General features: G+C 40.7%; 1 protein-coding gene across 2 annotated transcripts in view; it reads left to right on the top strand.

The window, feature by feature from the left end:
* Positions 1-19,467, top strand: part of ahcyl2b (adenosylhomocysteinase like 2b) — a 39,403-nt gene that overhangs the window by 10,869 nt on the left and 9,067 nt on the right. For both annotated transcript variants that reach the window (XM_034131372.1, XM_034131373.1), the window contains exons 2-7: positions 12,498-12,606; positions 16,756-16,899; positions 17,560-17,660; positions 18,258-18,360; positions 18,465-18,559; positions 18,791-18,897. In XM_034131372.1, coding sequence (XP_033987263.1) covers positions 12,498-12,606; positions 16,756-16,899; positions 17,560-17,660; positions 18,258-18,360; positions 18,465-18,559; positions 18,791-18,897 — 659 coding nt within the window. The remainder of the gene's footprint in view (positions 1-12,497; positions 12,607-16,755; positions 16,900-17,559; positions 17,661-18,257; positions 18,361-18,464; positions 18,560-18,790; positions 18,898-19,467) is intronic.

Raw genomic sequence — 19,467 nt, 5'->3', positions numbered from 1 at the left:
TATCACAAGGACGAAGATTGTTCTAGTGGCCAGTGCTCGGTGTAGATGGCCCTGCATACTTTCCATAGTTTTACAGCAGCAGTGGGATTATTTAAGGCTGTAACAGTCAGTGAGTTTGTTTACATGGACATGAATAAACCGTTTATGAGGCTTATCCTGGTTATGATCATATTCGGGATATGCTGTTTACATGAGCATTAAGAAATCGGGTAATGGGTGATAAATACTTGGAGGCAGGTCACTGAATACTGCTTTCCATTGGCATAGTACACTTAACTGCTAACCATCGTGTCACAGTCCCAAAAAGAAACTTCCATCTATGTATATACTCGCATTTTAGACTCTGTTACTAACTGTATATCTGTAGACTTGGTATGTCTTAAATGTCCAGTTAGGATGTATTAGAACGAAATCTAAAATGAAAATTGTAAATAAGCCATCTCTATGTAAAAAAACCACCTGTATGTAAATTGTAAATAAGCCATCTGTATGTCAAATATGTCTTATATGTCTTAAATGATATGATGAATTGGAAATGGGGGACCCTGATGTAAACAAGACGAAAGTCTTTCTCTGGTCTGCATCCCCTTAACAATTGTATGTTTTGAGCTGTACTGTACTGTACCCAATATACAAGCTGTTAATAAACTTTTCAATCAATCAATCAATCAGTCAGGCTTTAGTATTTATGTAGCTCAATGTCATTTACTGTACTCTATAGAATGGTCCAGTGATGACGTATCTTTGTCGGGCGACCCCAAAATTGGCATTGCAAGGGCTCCCTTTTTTGGAATGATGCAGAAAATAAGATCTGTGACACAGAAACATTTATGATATCCAGATATTTATACCACTTTTATAATAGTTAAAGCATACATGCAATTGACGGACGTAAATGACTAACTGTACCAACGCTAAGCTAATAGCGGCTAATGCTCCGTATGATGACATTTAGTAGTCTCATTTAGCCACTTGAGCCATTTAGCAAATGCCGTTTTCAACACACAGAAAAGCTTCAGACGTTTACTGACGTATTATTTGGCTTAAAAAAAAGGGAAAATCTTGTTAGCTTCTCTATTCTCTTGTTGGATAAGCAGAGGGAACCCAGAAGTGCTAAAATGCTGACTATGTTCCTAGTTTGGGACTTATTCCTTCACCAGCTCATAATGGGTCACCTTTTAATAATGGGTTGTCTTAATGCAACTGGTGTAGAATTGATTTATTTATCAAGATTTTAACAAAGCAAATTGTGGCGCTCTCTTCCCATAACAGACATATTGTACTTTGTATGCAGACGCTGTTTGTAGTTTACATAGTTGAACGGCATTGTGTGTGTGTGTGTGTGTGTGCGTGTGTGTGTGTGTGTGTGTATCTCTCTCTCATCAGGACTCATTCTTACATCACAGCCACCCTCAGGGCAGCATGCTGCGCTCTGATACGCACACATATACACACACCACCACCTCACACTAGCTGCTTCTCCTTCTTTTATTGGTTAGCTAGTCTTTACTATTACATGAGAGGCGGATCATTGAGCTACAACTGGAGCCGCCACCTTCCCTTTCAGGATTTTCTTGTACTCGTGGCCTACTTTTTATTTCCTCACTGTGCACGCAGTCTCGCCTGTTGGATTTCTCATATGTTGCATGAAAACTCTTCGTCCCATTAGAAAATTGCATGTAGTCCAGTACTGGGACCCCCCCACCATATTGACCCTTGTATGGAAATGTCAAAGTCATAACAGCTGGCTCACATTAGAGGCATACACTGACAGGCAAACGTTAGTAATGTGTGCATGCACTCTGAAGATGAAGCGATTATCTATTCGTCTGTTTTTCTTGTTTCTCCTCTGAGCTTTGACTTGAGGTTTTACTGCTTGAAAGTGTTTGTAAAGTGTTAGCCAATAACTTGACTTGTGACTCAGAAAATGCAAGTCAAGCTAAATTAGCTATTATTCAGACAACAGGTGAACACAGACGGGGGTAAATGTGCACATTGCTCCCCTGCTGTTCAGTGGGATTAATGAACTGTGCTTAGAACTGTTAAATGATAACGCAACAGTAACACATTAAAGTTGTTTTCATGGATCTCAGTCTGTCAATTATATGGAAAAATGCATAAAATAGAAATGTAATTTATGCATTTTTCTTTTGTAGATATATGGCTTTTATAGTACTCATGATGGAGGTTATTATAGAAACCTATAAAGCAGGGCTTACATCTCAACTGCTACACAACTTGGTAAATAATTCTAAGAAACATGTTTTTTTGTAAACACCAATCTGAGGCTTTATACAATTCAGTCTGTCCTCCTTTCATCCCTAAACATAGACGCTGTGCGAGTTGAATCACAGGCCAGTGGATTGTGTTTGATCTAGCTTCATTAGGGAGGCAGGGAAGTTGTGAAAAGGGCTGTGGAGGGATGACCGAAAAGCAGAAGAAGAAAATCATAAGCACCTCTCCGTCTGCTTTTGATTTTCTTGCACAATGGTCACCCAGGAATACTATTTGAGAAACACATTACATCACATTAACAGTGAACCACTCTTTGATGTGCCAAGCAACGGCTTCATAACATGGACATAATGAAACTCTGCTCTACTCTCCAACTTGTTTAAGGGAGAGTGTTTTGGCAGGAAGGAAGAAAGGGGCATTTGAAAAGGAGTGAAATGGCTCAAATGAAAGGAGAAAAAGCACAAACAAGCCTCTGCAGAGTGTTGCGTGTGGGAAATCTGAAATAAGACGTGTCCTACTTTGTCCAGTAGCCTCTCGTGTCCACATAAAAGGCAGCTAAACAAAAGGACTCTGGCCTCTTATTATTTGTCTCCTCTCCTCTGTCAGAACATTTTCAGTTTTGCAGGCCTGTATTTCACTCTACTGTAAATGACTCCCAGATTTTGGACAGCGTGGCAGAAGCACTTCCAGGATTTAGCTTTGTGGATATTTCCAGTCATTTGTTTATAGCATTAAGTCATTAACAGGACACGCTTTCCTCTTTTCCTCTTCCCGTAGCCCTTTTTTTCCTAAATCATCACTCACTTTTGAGTTCTGTTGGCAGACCTCATAACATCAAGCTATTAAAAGCCCATTGGCACTTTGATTTGAGAGTAACCCTCCCTGCACTTGGCCCGTCTCATCTCTGTGTGTTCTCGTTTTAACTTTGTTCAGTCATCAGCAGCTCTTCTACTGCTAGCATCACGTGGACTCCCTGTGGAAAAGCATTAGAGCCAAACACTGGCTGTTTGCCTGTGAACAATGGCTGTGGGTGCAAAGTTTGTACACCATACACTTTAACAGTTGTCCTATTAGAGGTCATGTTGTTTATAAAACAATTATGACCTGGAAAAAGTAATTGTCTTTTTAATCCTTTGAGGCTTTTACCCCTATATCTGTAGGGAATCATATCATAAGCCTGACTGAGCTACTTGTTGACAACACACTCATCAGTGACACTGACTCTGTGTCTGTCAGCTAATATGAGATTTCCTGTTCTGTGCAAGCTTTCCAGAACAGAGAAGGTATTGACACTCAACATACTGTAGTAGTGATCCAAGTTTTCAGTTAACATTGAAAATAGTACATTGTGTTTTGGTACGGTTTCAATGTTGATAAAGGGCTTGTGCATTTTTATTCATGTATTGGTATGACCAAAGCATACTTTAATTACTCATTACTAATGAGTTATTTCTGAGAAACGTTCACTCCTATAAAGAGTCATCTTTTTTGACTTAATGCCTATTTCGATGTTGCATTGACGTTGTAGTTTTGATGCTTTCACAATAACATATTTACACAATGAGATTGTTATTAAATTACCACAAGGACTGTGGTTGTAATATATTGTCCAAGTAATGATGAAATATTGCTATACAATCCTCTCCTTCTCTGGTGTTGTTCCTTAATACCAAGTCTTGGCACATATACCCTCACTGTGAGTCCTTTGGCTGGAGCCCAGGTTGTGTTGCCAGAGACGGAGGCTGTGTTCCCCCATAAAGCAGCTTCCCAATGGGCCTTATGGAGAACACTTCCTTCCCTTCTCTCCCTTTTAGGTTTCCCCACAAAGGATCTTGCAACAGGTCTCTGCTGGTTTCGTTTTCCTCTAGTGCCTCTCTCTTTCCTGATTCAGATACAGGCTAAAAGAAGTCTACAGAAAGCAGCTTTTCTGCAACAAACTAAAAACTTATTTCAGGGACAACAAATTCTGAGGAATATTAATCCTTAGGTCACAGCCGCTCTTAGTCCTGTAATTCCTTCTCAATGTTAATAGCTTTTAAAATGTGTCAAATACTTAACAAACTCTTTGTCTTTGTACGTTACATTCCTATGGTTACATTGCATCAACTCAAAACCCAAGCTTGTAAACTTGGACAGAAGTGGGAAATTAACCCACACGGTTCCATACGGGTCGCCTGAAAACCATAGAATATCTTACATCTTTGTGATGTCTTCAAACGTTTTGAAATGTCCTTGCATTTTGAATGAATGGGCTTGAAACTGCTTGAAAAATAAATTGCCAGATGAATGCTGTCACAATTTATGTTTAGTTATAAATGCGTGAAATGATAAATGCGTGAAATAATCAGTATACAGAATATACTATGAACTGTATTTAAGTATGCAATTAACCAGATGTGCAGGAAAAACGTGATAATGCATCTTGAAAGTGCTTGAATGAGACTTCCAATATCGATCAGATTTTTGATAAATTGTTGGGTGGAATAACGGTACAGACAGAATCGGCTAAAATCGATTCAATATATCATAAAGAGCCTTTGTTTTCTTAGTCAAGGAAATAAATGGCGCTGACATTATTTTGATAAACACAAACGACGTGTTGGACGTGTACCTTTCCTTACGTTCAATTTGGTCTCTCTGGACAATGGCTCCTGGTTTATTTTGAAGCGATGGAAGTGGGTTGAATGATGTGGCCTTTAATGGTCTGTGGCAGGTCTTTGAGGTGCAGGTCTAGAAACAGACAGCTGTCCGTGTTGATGGATGATTTTCCATCTAAAGGGCAGTAATTATAGATGTCCTGCAGCTTGAAAGGCTGCCTTGAGGTGCTATAAATATCAATGTTTGTGGGAGTGTTTCTTTTTTCCCCAATTTGATTTAATGATGAAAGACAAGGCTTGTCTTATTTTGTCCTTATATTGACATTCTGCTCTCTTTTGCTGAAGTGAAAAAAACAAGAGGGGACAAACAAAGACATGAATAAGAAACATTTAGCTGAGTGTATAACATAGGGATGGGTCTGAAATGTATCGATTCCTCCGGTTCTGCTTATCGATTCCGGTTCTTATCAATTCCCCGTTTCGATTCCAAAATTATAAAAGAAAGAGGTCAAACGTTTAGATAACAAAAATATCTTTATTCTTTTAAGCTTTAACTGACATTTTTACAAATAAAAAAAAATACATGCAATACAAATGTATTACACAATAGCTGTGCTTTATTTTAACTGAGCTATGCCTGTGGCAAGCTATTAACAGGCATAGCACTGTGCCTTGTCTTTTTCTTTTTTAGTGTAGTGGAGCCTCACTTTAGAGCGTTTACCGCGATCCATCTTTGGTGTTATGAAGTGACTGAGCTTGTGAACTGTCTACGGGAGGGCGGGGGGAGCCTCGCTGCGGGCAAACTGTAGACCTCAGTCGCCTGTCAGCGCAACATACATGATGCCGTTTAAAAAAAAATAAGGGCGGTTCTGGCCGTCAGCGAACCGAGCCGGCCGTTCTGTGATTCTCCAGAACACACAGATGACCCTGTATTCCACCGGGTCGCCGCGGCGCAGACGGACCCGGTGGAATACAGGGTCTACCGCGTTTAGGAACCGTTAAGCAGAACCAAAATTGTGTATTTTGTATTGGTACCCGGTAGGGCTGCTCGATTATCTCAAAAATCATAATCTCGATTATTTGGGTCAATAATTGATATCATGATTATTAAAAAACGATTATCCATTTACTTTGAAAACATCTATTTATTGAAGAAAAAAAATGTGAACCGTATGTTTTTAACAGTTGATTACCCTGAACTTTAAGTATATTTCAACTGAAAAAAACAATAAAACCAATAATAATAATTACAAAAAAAAAAGAATCGTTTTATTTCGATTATGTTGTTTTCATAATCGTTGCAAGCCAAAATCGTAATTGCGATTGAAATACGATGAATTGAGCAGCCCTAGTACACGGTACCCAGCATTTTCTTATCGGTTCTCATCTGGAACCGAGTTTCGGTTCCCAATCCCTACGCGCCCATGACCCTGTCGACCAGGTTCAAGGTGATACTATATTGTGAAGAGCTGAACCATTCTGAGCACAGATTGAGTCTGGGTGCATCAGAGCAAATGAAGCAATAACAAGCTTGCCATTTTGTGCCAATGATCAGATTTCAATTTTCTAAAGCATGGAAATCTGCGAACAATGATAAAGGTTCATTTTAAATGGGCCAACAAGGACATGAACGTTTATGAGGTTTAATTTGATGTTCCCGTGGACCAGTCCAATAATGGGGGTCATAACCGTCTGACAAAATGGTGTCGTCCTCTTGAATTTCAATTAGGCCATTGGCTAATACACAAAAACAAAATCGAACTACTTGGTTGCAAATGTCTTCAATGTGGTTTGCATTTAAGGCAGCAAAACCAAGACATTTCTGCAACCCACGTGACATACTTCCAGCTGACAGCTGAAGAGGCCCAGTGCCAGCTTGCTTGCTGGGGTCTTCATCCCATGACCCCTTTGTGTTTGATTAGGATCGGGTTCCCTTGTGACACATGTGTGGAAACATACAGAAGATGAATCTCTTCTGGTGTGGATCCACTATAAAAATAAGCACAGGAAAAGCTCATACAGCGATTTGTGGAGTCAGGTACTTTTATTTTGAGAGACCCCAATGTTCAGAGTGGACACCCTGCAGCTGTAAAGACATCGCTGTATGTCTTCAGCATCAAATACCATCTTGTATCTGCAGCTGAATATACACACATGCAGCGTTGGTGTCGCCGCTAATGTAAGCATTATCTTTAAATGTAACGCATTTGGCTGACGGCATGAAATACCTGGGAAGGAGCTTCTTGTTTTCCAAATAGAATTATGATGTGTGCACATTTAATAAGTAACTAATTCCCTATAATCCTATGTTGGGCGGCAACTAAAGGTCCTTAAACACCAAGCCGATTTTCGGAGTTGAGAGATGTCGATAGATGTCTGGCCGTCGATGAGTGTCCTGTCGCCCTAGTCAGATTGGTGTGTCCCGCCCTGTCGTGTCTTTTCGGCCGTGCCGACACCTTCCGGCTTCGGCTGTCGGTAAAAGGCCGTCGGCTAAATAAATCACTCTGATTGGCTGTTCAGCTAGCGAATCAGTGCATGAGAAGCGAAACGGTGAAAATGGAACGCACACGCTATTTGTTGTTTGTTTATATCACGCAGTCTGTTCTTCTTCTCTCGGTGTATCACGCAGTCTGTCTTCCGGTTGTTGCCTCTTTTGAATGACGAATACACACTACCCGCCGCCTGCTGGTAAGGAGAGTTATTGCCACTCATGCATGCGCAGTTTGTACGTGCTACTTGGCCGTCGGCTGAAGTCTTTGCGGTGTGTTCCAGTGCGACACATGGCCAAGACGCAGGAGACGTGAGGCGACCCGACAGTCGTGTTCCGTTGGGACGTGTTCTTTGGTGTCAGTTTTGGTGTGTCGGCCCCTTAACATGCCATTAAATCTGACTCCACACGTGTTGCTTGTATGATGATGTGAGCCATTCAACCATCTCGGGTTAATCACAAGCCAAAGTGTGTGTGTGTGTGTGTATATTAAGTTACACATTTCTATGCTCATCAACCAGTGACGTCACAAATTACGTCAGTATAGAGTTACTGCAGTCCGGTTAACTTAAAGTCTTGACATCGGAGATACTGTTTTACTTTTTCAAGACGTCATTCACTGCTGATGTGTTGCCAAAGCTCCCACTAATCTACTAAGGTTTTAGACTCTTTCCAGATTCTTTTTTTGTTTTTTGCACGGACTTGGAAACATTTTAGCTTAACTTTTTCCCTTTTGTGAGGCATGCCAAAGGCTTATTGAGTGCAGCTGAAATGCACAGGGAGCTTTGCATTTTGAACTTCATATGTACATTGGTCTTCTGTAGAAAACTATTGAGCTTTTTTGTTTGATTTGTTTTTAAAATGAAGTAATTTCAAGCTGCTCTGTAGAAGAGAAAAGTAACTTACAATGGCTACCAAATCCAAGCTTTTAACTCGTCTGTTGTTCATTTCTTAGATTTGTTGATTTTCTCAACTTACTATTTATACAGAGATTACCTCAGATCCAGCGGGAAAAACAAGTGTCAGCTATACAAAATGTAACACGCACGCACGCACGCACGCACGCACGCACGCACGCACGCACGCACGCACGCACGCACGCACGCACGCACGCACGCACGCACGCACGCACGCACGCACGCACACACTTAGGTTATAACTCTATAGTATCATGAGTAAGATAAGCAGATGGAACACAAAGCCTCTGAGTGATCTCCTGGATCGGCTATTCATTGAGTTTAATATCGGGTGCTGCATTCGGGCTTGTATTTGGAGTTACAATGATGAATTAAATATGACTAAAGCTTACTCCTCCAACCAGGTCATAAATGGAACATTATTTTTGGCTGACCTTTATGAGTGGTATCTAACCTGTCCTATAGATCTTAGGAAGAAAGCAAATCAAAGTGTTAATATTTTAAGCTTGAGTTATACATTAAGCCACTTAACTGACCTGTTGCTTAACATGTGAGGCATTTTCTTGAGGAATCATGGTGTGAATTTCCTTTTTTAACTTCACATACAGTTGTGTAAGGTGTCATAATCAGGAGGGGAGGGTTCTGCTCAGTCTGTGTACTTGATTTTTAATATAAAAACATGAGAGGAAAATCAGAGAAAGGGTAGTATCTTATTTTGTGTTTTCAGTACGTTGTGTGTCAGAAGAGCACAATGTTGCTTGGTAACATCGGGAACTATTATCTACCTTTTGCACACGCATTTGTACCGGACTACTAGCGTCGTAAACAAGTGTGAACAAGCTGTCCGAGTCACCCTTGCCAAACTTCACAATCCACCTCGGTGGGGTCTCTGCTCCTGGCTTCTTTCCCAGTATCGCACAACCATGTTACTCCTACTGCGTTTTCTACCAGAAGAAAAGCCCGTTTTTGCTACTATACCATTTGGTTTCCCTGCAGGCCAATTTCACAGTCACACACACACATGAGTGGAAGGTGACAGTCTTGGGTGAGCTCCCATGAGTCCCAGTATTAAGTTAACATTCAATATTCACATGTCACCCTGTTCCCAATCAGTCACCATCCATAATGCAAAGGAGTGCACTGAGAGGTTAAAGGACGATGGAAAATGTGACAGAAGGAGAAAAAGGACTCGGTTAAAGAGACGGGTAAAAAAAGTATAGTTGCAGCTTGTCACGGACACAACAGATTGTTTGCTCCGCAGTCCGCATACATTTCTCATCTCATAGCGTAGTTTCTACACTGTTTTATATGTAAAATAAGAGAAAACTGCGTATTTGTTTCTTCAATGTCAATGAGATTTATTTTACAAACTGTCCTCTAAAATGTAGATTTAATGAACTTCACATTATAACCTTACAGAAAAGAAGCCAGCATTTGTAAAATGAGCTTTTTTACATGTTGCTGAGTCACTACTATCGAGTGTACTAGAATAGGACCAGAGTGTTGCTGCCCCCATTAGCTGTCCTCTGTGAATTTCTTACATAACGCATAATAGGTCTCTTTAGGGAGGCTCGGTCATGGCATGTTTGTAATGTTAGCTCAGGTCGCCCTCATTTGACGAACAGCCGTTTGTTTGTTTCAATATTGGCATTTGACCCCTCATAATTCGACAGACTTCTGTACTTACACTTGCTGTATTGACTTTGTTCATATTGAGAAACGAGCATCAGTGTGCCGCGAGTACCCGGATGATGCAGTCAAAATTCACATGCTACATCCAAATTCTTCAGTGTACGACATTGCAATGTACTGAGTGAAGTCTCCTGATTGAGACACAGCATATGTCTTAGAGGCCTTATTATGCTTTTTGGGATCTTCCTTTCCCTGTAGTGTTTTTTTGTGTGCATGTAAATGGTCTGAAAAGGCTTAAATCCCAGAGTTTCCCTTCTGAAACGCCTCGCTTGGACTCCTTTGTTTACTTTTTATTATAGTGACATCACTACGTAACACTCGTGCTTCGATTGGCTAGCGCTCCAACACATTGTACTTGATAAGCTAAGGGGCGGGACATCTCTAAGCTGTTGACCAATCACAACAGAGCCGGCCAGCTAACCAATCAGAGCAGAAAATCCAAAAGAAACCTGAAAATAAGCATTATATGGTCCCTCTAAGAAATTGCTCACAGGCCTGAGAGAAAAGCTAAGACATTATTATATTCCATCATCAAAAGTATACAACTTTTTCCTCATGAAACGGTGTGAGACCTCTTGTTGACTCGATGTTCTTCGTGAGCTGGGTCCTTTTAGAGGAGTATAGTACAGAAATCCTGCAATTTCTCTTTGATTAAAACCTGAACATATTTGCTTGTATTGTACTCAAGGACGGTCCTTTTCAAACAAGGAGAATGAGGACGGTGAAAAAGGAATAGCACTCACTCATTCTGCTTCTCTTTATCAACTCTTTAAAGCGGCTCACCACCTCCGTCTGTGTGGCATTGGTGAATTTGACGTCATTCAAAAGCTTTTCTCAGTTGGAGAGACACACTTTAATTGCTTTTTCATGTTCCTCTTCACAAACCCTATTTACATGTTTTGTTCTTGTCGCATGTTTTTTTTTAATGGTAGGAATACGTAAGCTATTCATACTCTTAATGTTATCAGGACATGGATTATAATGCACCAAGCTATTGACTCTAATAACGGAAAAAGATTAACAATGCGATAGAATCATGTTCAGTTTGTGACCTGGCTACAGTTAATAAAACCATACACCCACGTATTTCACAGACCCGGCTGAACTGTTGTACCTTGTGTCAGCTGTGTGGCCTTGTCACCGGGTTGATAATGGCCCCATTGTCTTCATTATCTTTTAAAGTCAGAGTGTACTCAACTACTCTCTTGCAGACGGCACTGCCAATATTCTGCTGTCCTTGCATCGACGCAAGATAAAGAAAAAGTCATAAAAAATAGATGTTCTCTTTAAAGGGGACCTATCATGCAAAATGCACTTTTGTGGTGGTGCTGTTCTCACTGAATCTGCCCTTGCTAAAACAGATCTAAAAAATGTCAAATTGAGCAAAATGAGGCATGGCTAAAATGCATGATCTGTTTGGTAAGTATAAATATGCCTTATATAGGCATGGTCCTACACTATATTATTCAAATATAGCATGATAGGTCCACTTTAAGTCTACTGACAGCCCTAATTCCCATATTACAAGAGTGTTTGCTACAATAACTGTATATGTATGTATACAAAACCTTGTGGTCATTTGCAAGAAGTAAGAGATACCTGGTCCATACACAACTTTTTTCAATTGATTCCAATGAGAACAGAGCACATGCCGCTGAATGGGGTTGCCTCGTGAAAAAGTGCTACATCCAGCAAAGAAAAGTAGCAGCGTAAAGTATTTCAACTTTTCAGAACAAGCCTGTAGCGTCACTGTAGACATTTGTGAAAAAGCTTGTTTTTGACAGAATGTTTTAGACGGAAACTCTAAAAGACACGGATCGTCCGTCCCACTATAAGGCTTTCAGACGGAGCCATGAAGCCCATTAATACAAAGTGTGAGAGCAAGAACCTTAAGGTTAGATGTGAAAAAAAAACAAAGTGGAAATAGTAGCACAAACGGATAATGCAATCCAAGGCATATGTCATACAACAGCGGTGATTTGTTGTAAAGATATCAACATATATATATATATATATATATATATATATATATAAATAAAATAATGTATTATATTACATTATTGCCTCTGAATTGGGTTATTATCGGATAGGATAATAATTGAGTAATTAACTACGTCTGAAAGCAGAAGTCCAGGGCAAATAATTGCAAGTCTCTTCAGTGCGCATGTCACAAAACGAGATGCATTGTGGGACATGTAGTTTATGGGCAACCTGCTTCTGTAAAGTGGCATGTAACCGTATAATAAACGTATTATATTCTTTGCAAGCTCTTGCAGGGCCACATAAAATGAAGTCGCAGGCCGGATTTGGCCCCCGGGCCTTGAGTTTGAGACCCCTGCTCTTGGGTATATTTTTCGATGAATCACTGAGAGGAGGCTTCTCCCAGTGCCTTTCTGCCAGAAAAATGCACTATTTGGACACAGACCCTTGTACCCTTATACATGTGCCCACTTGAAAATTCATATTGACAAAAATAACTATTTTTTTTAAATGTGATCTTAACCAATGCAGCTGTAAAATCTGTATCGCGCTCTGATCTCTGTCCCTTTTTGCTCCGTCCACCCACAGATCCAGTTTGCGGACCAGAAGCAGGAGTTCACCAAGCGGCCCTCCAAGATCGGCCGGCGCTCCCTGTCCCGCTCCATCTCCCAGTCCTCCACAGACAGCTACAGTTCAGGTAGACACTTCCTGTTGCTCAATCCCAACAGCCCACAACTTATCACACCGCCAGTGGACATGTTTCCATTACGGTTGTTTTTTACGACAACAGAGATAAAGAAAGTGTTTTCCCTTGGAAATCTGTTTGCTTGGCCTGATTGTACTTTCTAGTTGGGGTCAAGTGAGATAGGTAAACAAGGGAAAGTAGGCACTAAAGGCTGAAAATGGAGGAAAACAGCTTCTCTAAAAAGCAACACAATGTTCTACCAGCTGCTCTTACGCCCACAAGTTAAACATTATTCAAGAGTGTTTGTTAATTGGTACAACAACGGATACAAAAATCTTGTTGGGGTTTTAGGGGAAAGTAATACTGGATTATTTCATTACTTCCTGGACTTTTCTCAATAAGGTGTCACTAAAGGACAACAAATAAGAGTGCTGTTTTTCCAAAAATGTCAAACTTTAAAAAAGGCATACCCTTTAGAAAAGTACTGGCTTCGAGAGCGCACTCTAATATTAATAATCCTGTTCTGCACTCAAAGAACATCCAAAATTGAAGCAGATTAAGCAGTGTGTACACATTGCTGATAACTCTGCTTTTAGAGTTCCTGCTGTGTGTCAGGGTCATTTACGTGATCACTTAGTCTGTATTGCCTGGATGGCGTCATGTCCAGTGGCAGAATATAATGGACAAACAGATGGAGGGCAGATGGACAAATGGAGTAGGAAGCTGAAAATATAGTGAGTGTATAATACTCTTGCTGAGAAATGATTAAATATATTGGTCCTGTGACCTCCAACCGGCATGTTTGCTGGACACCAAATGTTTTTTTAGGGTTGGTAATACTTAATGGGGTCAGCTGATTTAAAAAGTACCATGCCATTCTTTCTTTCTTTCAGGAAGTGAAAAATCAGGCTTGAAATGTATTACTCTTTGTTTTCGAGAGAACTGCAGGAACTTATATATTTAATTATATGCTTATAATTATTTCACTAGATATTAAGTTCATTATTGGAGCACTCGGCCTGCATTTATCTGGCTCAACTATTTTTTGCCTTTGCTCAACTCAAGCTATTACCGGCAGCAACTGGACCTTAATTGAAATGCGTCAGTGCTGCCAACATTACGTTTTCTTTCTCAGAAACATGTGCAGCCCTATTATCGCCCCTTTGAACCATCTGTGTTATCCTCTTTCTCTTTTTTTCTCCCACCCTGTCTGCTGATTCCCTTTCTTCTCCCATAATTCCCTCACTGGATTGCCTCTCATTTTTCTGATGGTTCCCACAGTGCAGAGGACACACTGAACACATCAGGAGTACTTTTCCCAGGAACACTTTGGTTTAGATTAAGATTATAAAAGGTTCCTCTTAAGGTTGTGGTTTTGAATGAGAGGATGTGTTTGTGTTAATTTTGTTTTGTGAAAATGTATATTTAAGAATTTTTTATTTGTTACGGTGAAATACTTTAATATGTCATTCATTTTTACCACATTTGTACCCCTTTGTGGCGCCAGAAAGTCTGAAAAAATTGCCTCAAGTGCAGTTTCTTTTAGGACTACAAAATAGAAAATAAGAACAATATGGAAATGTGGTCAGGCACAAAAAAAAACCTGCCACCATTACCCTCAAAATTAAACCAATACCAATGGAGTTCTTGTTTTTTTTGGTCTATTTATTTTGATACCAATCTTGGGGATGGAAGCAGTTAATTGGCGTGTGGCGCAGTGGATAGAGCGTTGGTGTTCGGATCAGGGGAGCACAGGTTCAAACCCCACTGCAGTCAGCATGTCGTTGTGTCCCTGAGACACTTCACCCCAAATTGCTCCTGTGGGGATTGCCCACAGTATTGAGTATGTAAGTCGCTTTGGATAAAAGCGTCTAACAAGTAACATGTAATGTAATTGCGTAAAGTTCAACCACTTCTTCTCCCCATAGCTGCTGCTGTAGTGGGCGCCAATCACACGTAGCTTTGTCACTTGCGGCGATTGGCTAAGAGCAAAACCATTCAAATAGATAAAAGTACAAGAGGACTGAATGCAGGTTTACATTAGTTTAACAGGAGAACTTGTATTACTCTTTGAACTGGCTCGGTTTTGGACGAATGCCCAGAAAGAAAAGAGAAATCTGACTTTTTCTGTTTGGCCCTTTATCTGACATTGTTGAAGGGTACAATTCCTCACAATGGATTGCTATTTTTAATGCACACCAAGTTACATTTGAACAGTGAATCTAAAATAACAGTTATAGTTCTGGCTGGTAGATTGGAAGATATCAAGTAGTGTTGTAGTAGTATATTCTCCTCCAAGACTTTATCTTTACCAGCTCGGTGTCTGTGGCTTTGTGCCAGACACTATCTTTTGCAGTATCACTGCATCCACCCTCATGACCCCCAAGATCTCCTCCCCCCACCCCCCCCTCCCACCTCCACCCTTTCTTCCTGTCAGTACGGATGGGGGGTTTCAAAAGAAAATGGTAGACTCATGGATTATTACTTTAAAGCCCTTTTCCTTTCTGGCACAGTACAGCATGTTCTCTAACTGCAGTATTGTTAAAGTGCTGGCAAGGTACCAAGTGTTTTCTGCTACTGATCCATCCATGGTCATTTTGCATGGTGGTCATGTGCTGCTGTGACATGCTTCCTTTTAGTGTTGAAGCACATTTGTACCATCTTTACATTCTACTGCAGTCTTATATTGGAAAGAGACTGGGGTTTTTGCAGAGGGGTTTTACACACGGCTTCAGAATCAATTAAACTCTGTGCTGGGCAGAATAAATCTGTGGCCTACCGAAGTCAAATTGCAGGCTTGAGGAAAAATACAGGCTTTATTCACAGTGAAGAAACCATTGTGTTTGTTTCTGCAATTTGAAACCTTAAAGCTCTGAATTTCCTTGCTGTTGAAAAGACATAAAAACAAATCTGCAAGATATTCAAGGAGCTTTACTTGGAAATAAAGTCGAGATATAAACACATGGCAGTATCAAAACACACATACATAGGCTTTAAAGGGATTAAAACAGAAGATTAAAGTAAGATATGGCCGTGACCGTGGGCTGAATGTAATGCCCGCATTAACCAGCGCTTCCGTTTTTATCAGTGCATCCCAAAAGAGACGAGGAGAGTGAAGGGAAGAGGATTTATGAGACTGATCCATAAGCCGGTTGTAAACACGCTGACATTGAAGCTGTGATGTTTTGTCTTAGTGGCGCCAAGTGCTGTGTGTCATCATCAGGCCAATGGGTGTCGCGAAGATAACTAAAAAGGGTCCATCGGTACTTTAACTGGCCTGAAATAATGCCTGCGCTTAAAGGTACCAATGTAATCGATCCTTTTTAAGACTGCAGGTATTGCTGAGTCATGGCTTGAGAACACTTAGTCGGCTGAACCTGCTGATTCCTCTGTTGACCGTTGGCTGTGATCCTTACGGTTAAACAGTTCAATACAATCCTTGTAAGCTAGGGGTTACCAATGCATAAACATAGGCCATAGTAGAAGTGTCACGGAGGTCAGAAGATTTCACCACTGGAAATATCCTTGTCTTGAGTTCAAACACAACAGTATGTGCACTTTGTTGATTCTGAAAGCTTAGTGCATTCCTGGGAACAAATATCTCCACTAATGTCACATGTCCACTACATTGTACTCCACTGTACACAACTTACTCTTTTTGTGTTTTCCATTAGCAAAGTTGTGGGTAGTACCTGGTTTTTATAACGCCTTAGAAGGTGGAGCAGTGGCACTGATTGGTCCAAGAGAGAAGGGTTACTTGCCTTTAATTTTAAATAAACAAGCTACCATCAAAGGCTACTGCATTTTTCTTTTTTCTCTCAACCCAGATTATTAACAAAATCTAGAAAAAAACCTCTAACCCACAGTGAGTCAAGTCGAGCAGAACCATTAAGTAGAAATAGAGCAGACGTTTCAGTTTGGCTCACGTTATTGTGTTGTGAGCAGATGGCAGTTAGAAGTAAATAATGGCATCTTCACAAAGTCTCTATAGGAAACCTCCTTAAATGTGTTTGAGATAAGTAGAAATGAAACCATTTGATGACGAACCAAACGATTATATTTTGGTTTTATGAGTCAATTCGATACAAGCACATTTTCTACCTATTTTACGTGTGTCACATACTGACAGTTCTGTTGTTTTTATGCACGTTTATTTTTTAGCGGCGTCGTACACGGACAGCTCTGACGATGAGACGTCTCCCCGGGACAAACAGCAGAAGAACTCCAAGGGCAACGGAGACTTCTGCATCAAAAACATCAAACAGGCCGACTTCGGACGCAGAGAGATCGAGATTGCAGAGCAAGGTAAACCAAACAACCGGCAGTGATTACTTCATCAAATAACCAAGTTCCCTTTCAAATCCTATTTGTAACATCAGTAATACAAACATATGGCTGTGTAAATATGAGACTGGCAAGTGAGAACACTCTTTAAAAACCAACGTGTAAACACCGTTTATACATATCATTGCCTAATGACTTCACAGAACATGCAGCTGAACCCTGCAGGCTACGTTCTCTCACACAGACAGACAGACAGACAGACACACAGACAGACACAGACAGACACACAGACACACAGACACACAGACAGACACACAGACAGACAGACAGACACACAGACACACAGACACACACAGACACACACAGACAGACACACAGACACACAGACACACAGACACACAGACACACAGACACACACACACACAGACACACACACAGACAGACACACAGACACACACACAGACAGACACACAGACACACAGACACACAGACACACAGACACACACACAGACAGACAGGCAGACACACAGACACACACACAGACAGACAGGCAGACACACAGCATCCGTAACTCCTTCAGCTGGATTAGTCGATGGATTAGCGATGAAGTATCAGAAGGATTCAACGTTTGGGATTCCTCAAACATCCAGCTGATTATCCGCTCCCTCGTGTGTCTTTCAGAGATGCCGGCCCTGATGGCTCTGAGGAAGCGAGCCCAGGGGGAGAAGCCCCTCGCTGGAGCCAAGGTGGTGGGATGCACCCACATCACTGCCCAGACTGCTGTAAGTGGGAATGCAAAACACACACACACCTTTTTAAAGGTCACCTATTATGCAAAATCCACTTGTTCATGTCTTTTCTACATCAACGTGTGTCCCCTCTGTGTAAAGAGATTCTGGAAGCTTCAGGAACAAAGATGCGCTCTCTTTTTGTCCTGATCCATTTATATAAAAACCTGTCTGAAAATGAGCTGATCAGATTTTGGCCACTTTATGATGTCATAACGATGTTTTGGCTTGAGTAACTATTAGCCTATCACCAACCAAGGTAACCCCCCCCCCACCTTATCACCTGAATCTCCTCCTAGAGCACCATTGTGTTCTTTTTAACCAAATATCTCTCAGAGGGGCGTGGGGAGGGGCTCCTTATTTTCATCTGAAGTAACAGACAGAGAATCAGCACTTTTGAAACAGGGCTGAAACAGAGGGGATTATGGGATGCTACAATGATCTGTTTGGTGTTTGGAGCCAAACCTTTCAGAGACATGTTTTGTATATATCTGAGACCTATAATATATTGATGAAAAATAGTATAATAGGGGACCTTCAGCATACGATGGTTTTACTGCAGCAGTTATGACAAACTCCCCTCCTCCTCAGGTGCTGATGGAGACCCTCTCAGCTCTGGGGGCTCAGTGTCGATGGGCCGCCTGCAACATCTACTCCACCCAGAATGAAGTGGCAGCTGCTCTGGCAGAAGGAGGTGAGACTGGGAGTTTATCGGTGTGTGTATGTGTGTGACCAAATCCTTTTCTGCTCTTCTCTGTATATATAATATATATAAAATACTTCCTGTCTCGATTCTAGGTTTCAGTGTGTTTGCATGGAAGGGTGAGTCAGAGGACGACTTCTGGTGGTGCATCGATCGCTGTGTCAACGTGGAAGGCTGGCAACCCAACATGGTAGCACACCTACACTCTAAATAAAGCCTAGTTTACGCATATTTTACAAGAATATCTAAACAAATTGTTTTGTTAACCTACAATCCCTGTTGGAGGTGCTTCTATTTTTACCACAGTACTAGATCTAGATTTGAGAAAGGACACTCTATTTAAAAATGTGTTAACTTACCTTATTTGCAGGGTCAGTTAACCATTTTTTTAATGTGTTAATTGTGTTTCTCTCTCTGTCAGATCCTGGATGACGGTGGAGACCTGACTCACTGGATCTATAAAAAATACCCCAACATGTTCAAGAAGATAAAAGGCATTGTAGAGGAGAGTGTTACCGGTGTGCACAGGTGGGACACAACACATGCACACATCCTTCATTATCTTAAGCAAAGTTTTCAAAAGATATATTACTTCTTGACCCAGATAAAACCAGTCCGCTCTAGTTTAATTGGGAGAATGTACACGTATAGCTTTTACAAAACTGACAGCTTATAGACACGCACAGTTTCTGGTGTACCATCGCCATCTAGTGGTGAAAATGTTAACATTAATAACTATTTATTTATGCAGCTCCTTTTATACAAACATGCAGCCAAAAGGGTTGACATAAAATAACAAAAAAACAAGAATATAAAATTATGAATTAACAATGTGAATAAATAGAAATGAAATTGCTGATTAAAACTTAAAAACTAAGGCTATATCACTCTAAATATAGCCAGATAAAAAGGTAGGTCTTTAATCATCTTTAAATAAAAGACTGTTTGAACAATGGTCAATTGAATATCCAGAGGCTGTGAATTCTACAGACGCTTAGAGAAATCTGTGATTAAAACATTTGCAGTATTTGCAGAGCCTAAGGCAAAAAAAGGATATGTTACGTTTATATTATTAAAAAAATAGAGGCAATCATTTCC

Source organism: Trematomus bernacchii, unplaced genomic scaffold (assembly GCF_902827165.1).
Source record: "Trematomus bernacchii unplaced genomic scaffold, fTreBer1.1, whole genome shotgun sequence".
NCBI classification, from domain to species: Eukaryota; Metazoa; Chordata; class Actinopteri; order Perciformes; family Nototheniidae; genus Trematomus; species Trematomus bernacchii.
This window is presented reverse-complemented; position numbering and strand designations above follow the sequence as displayed.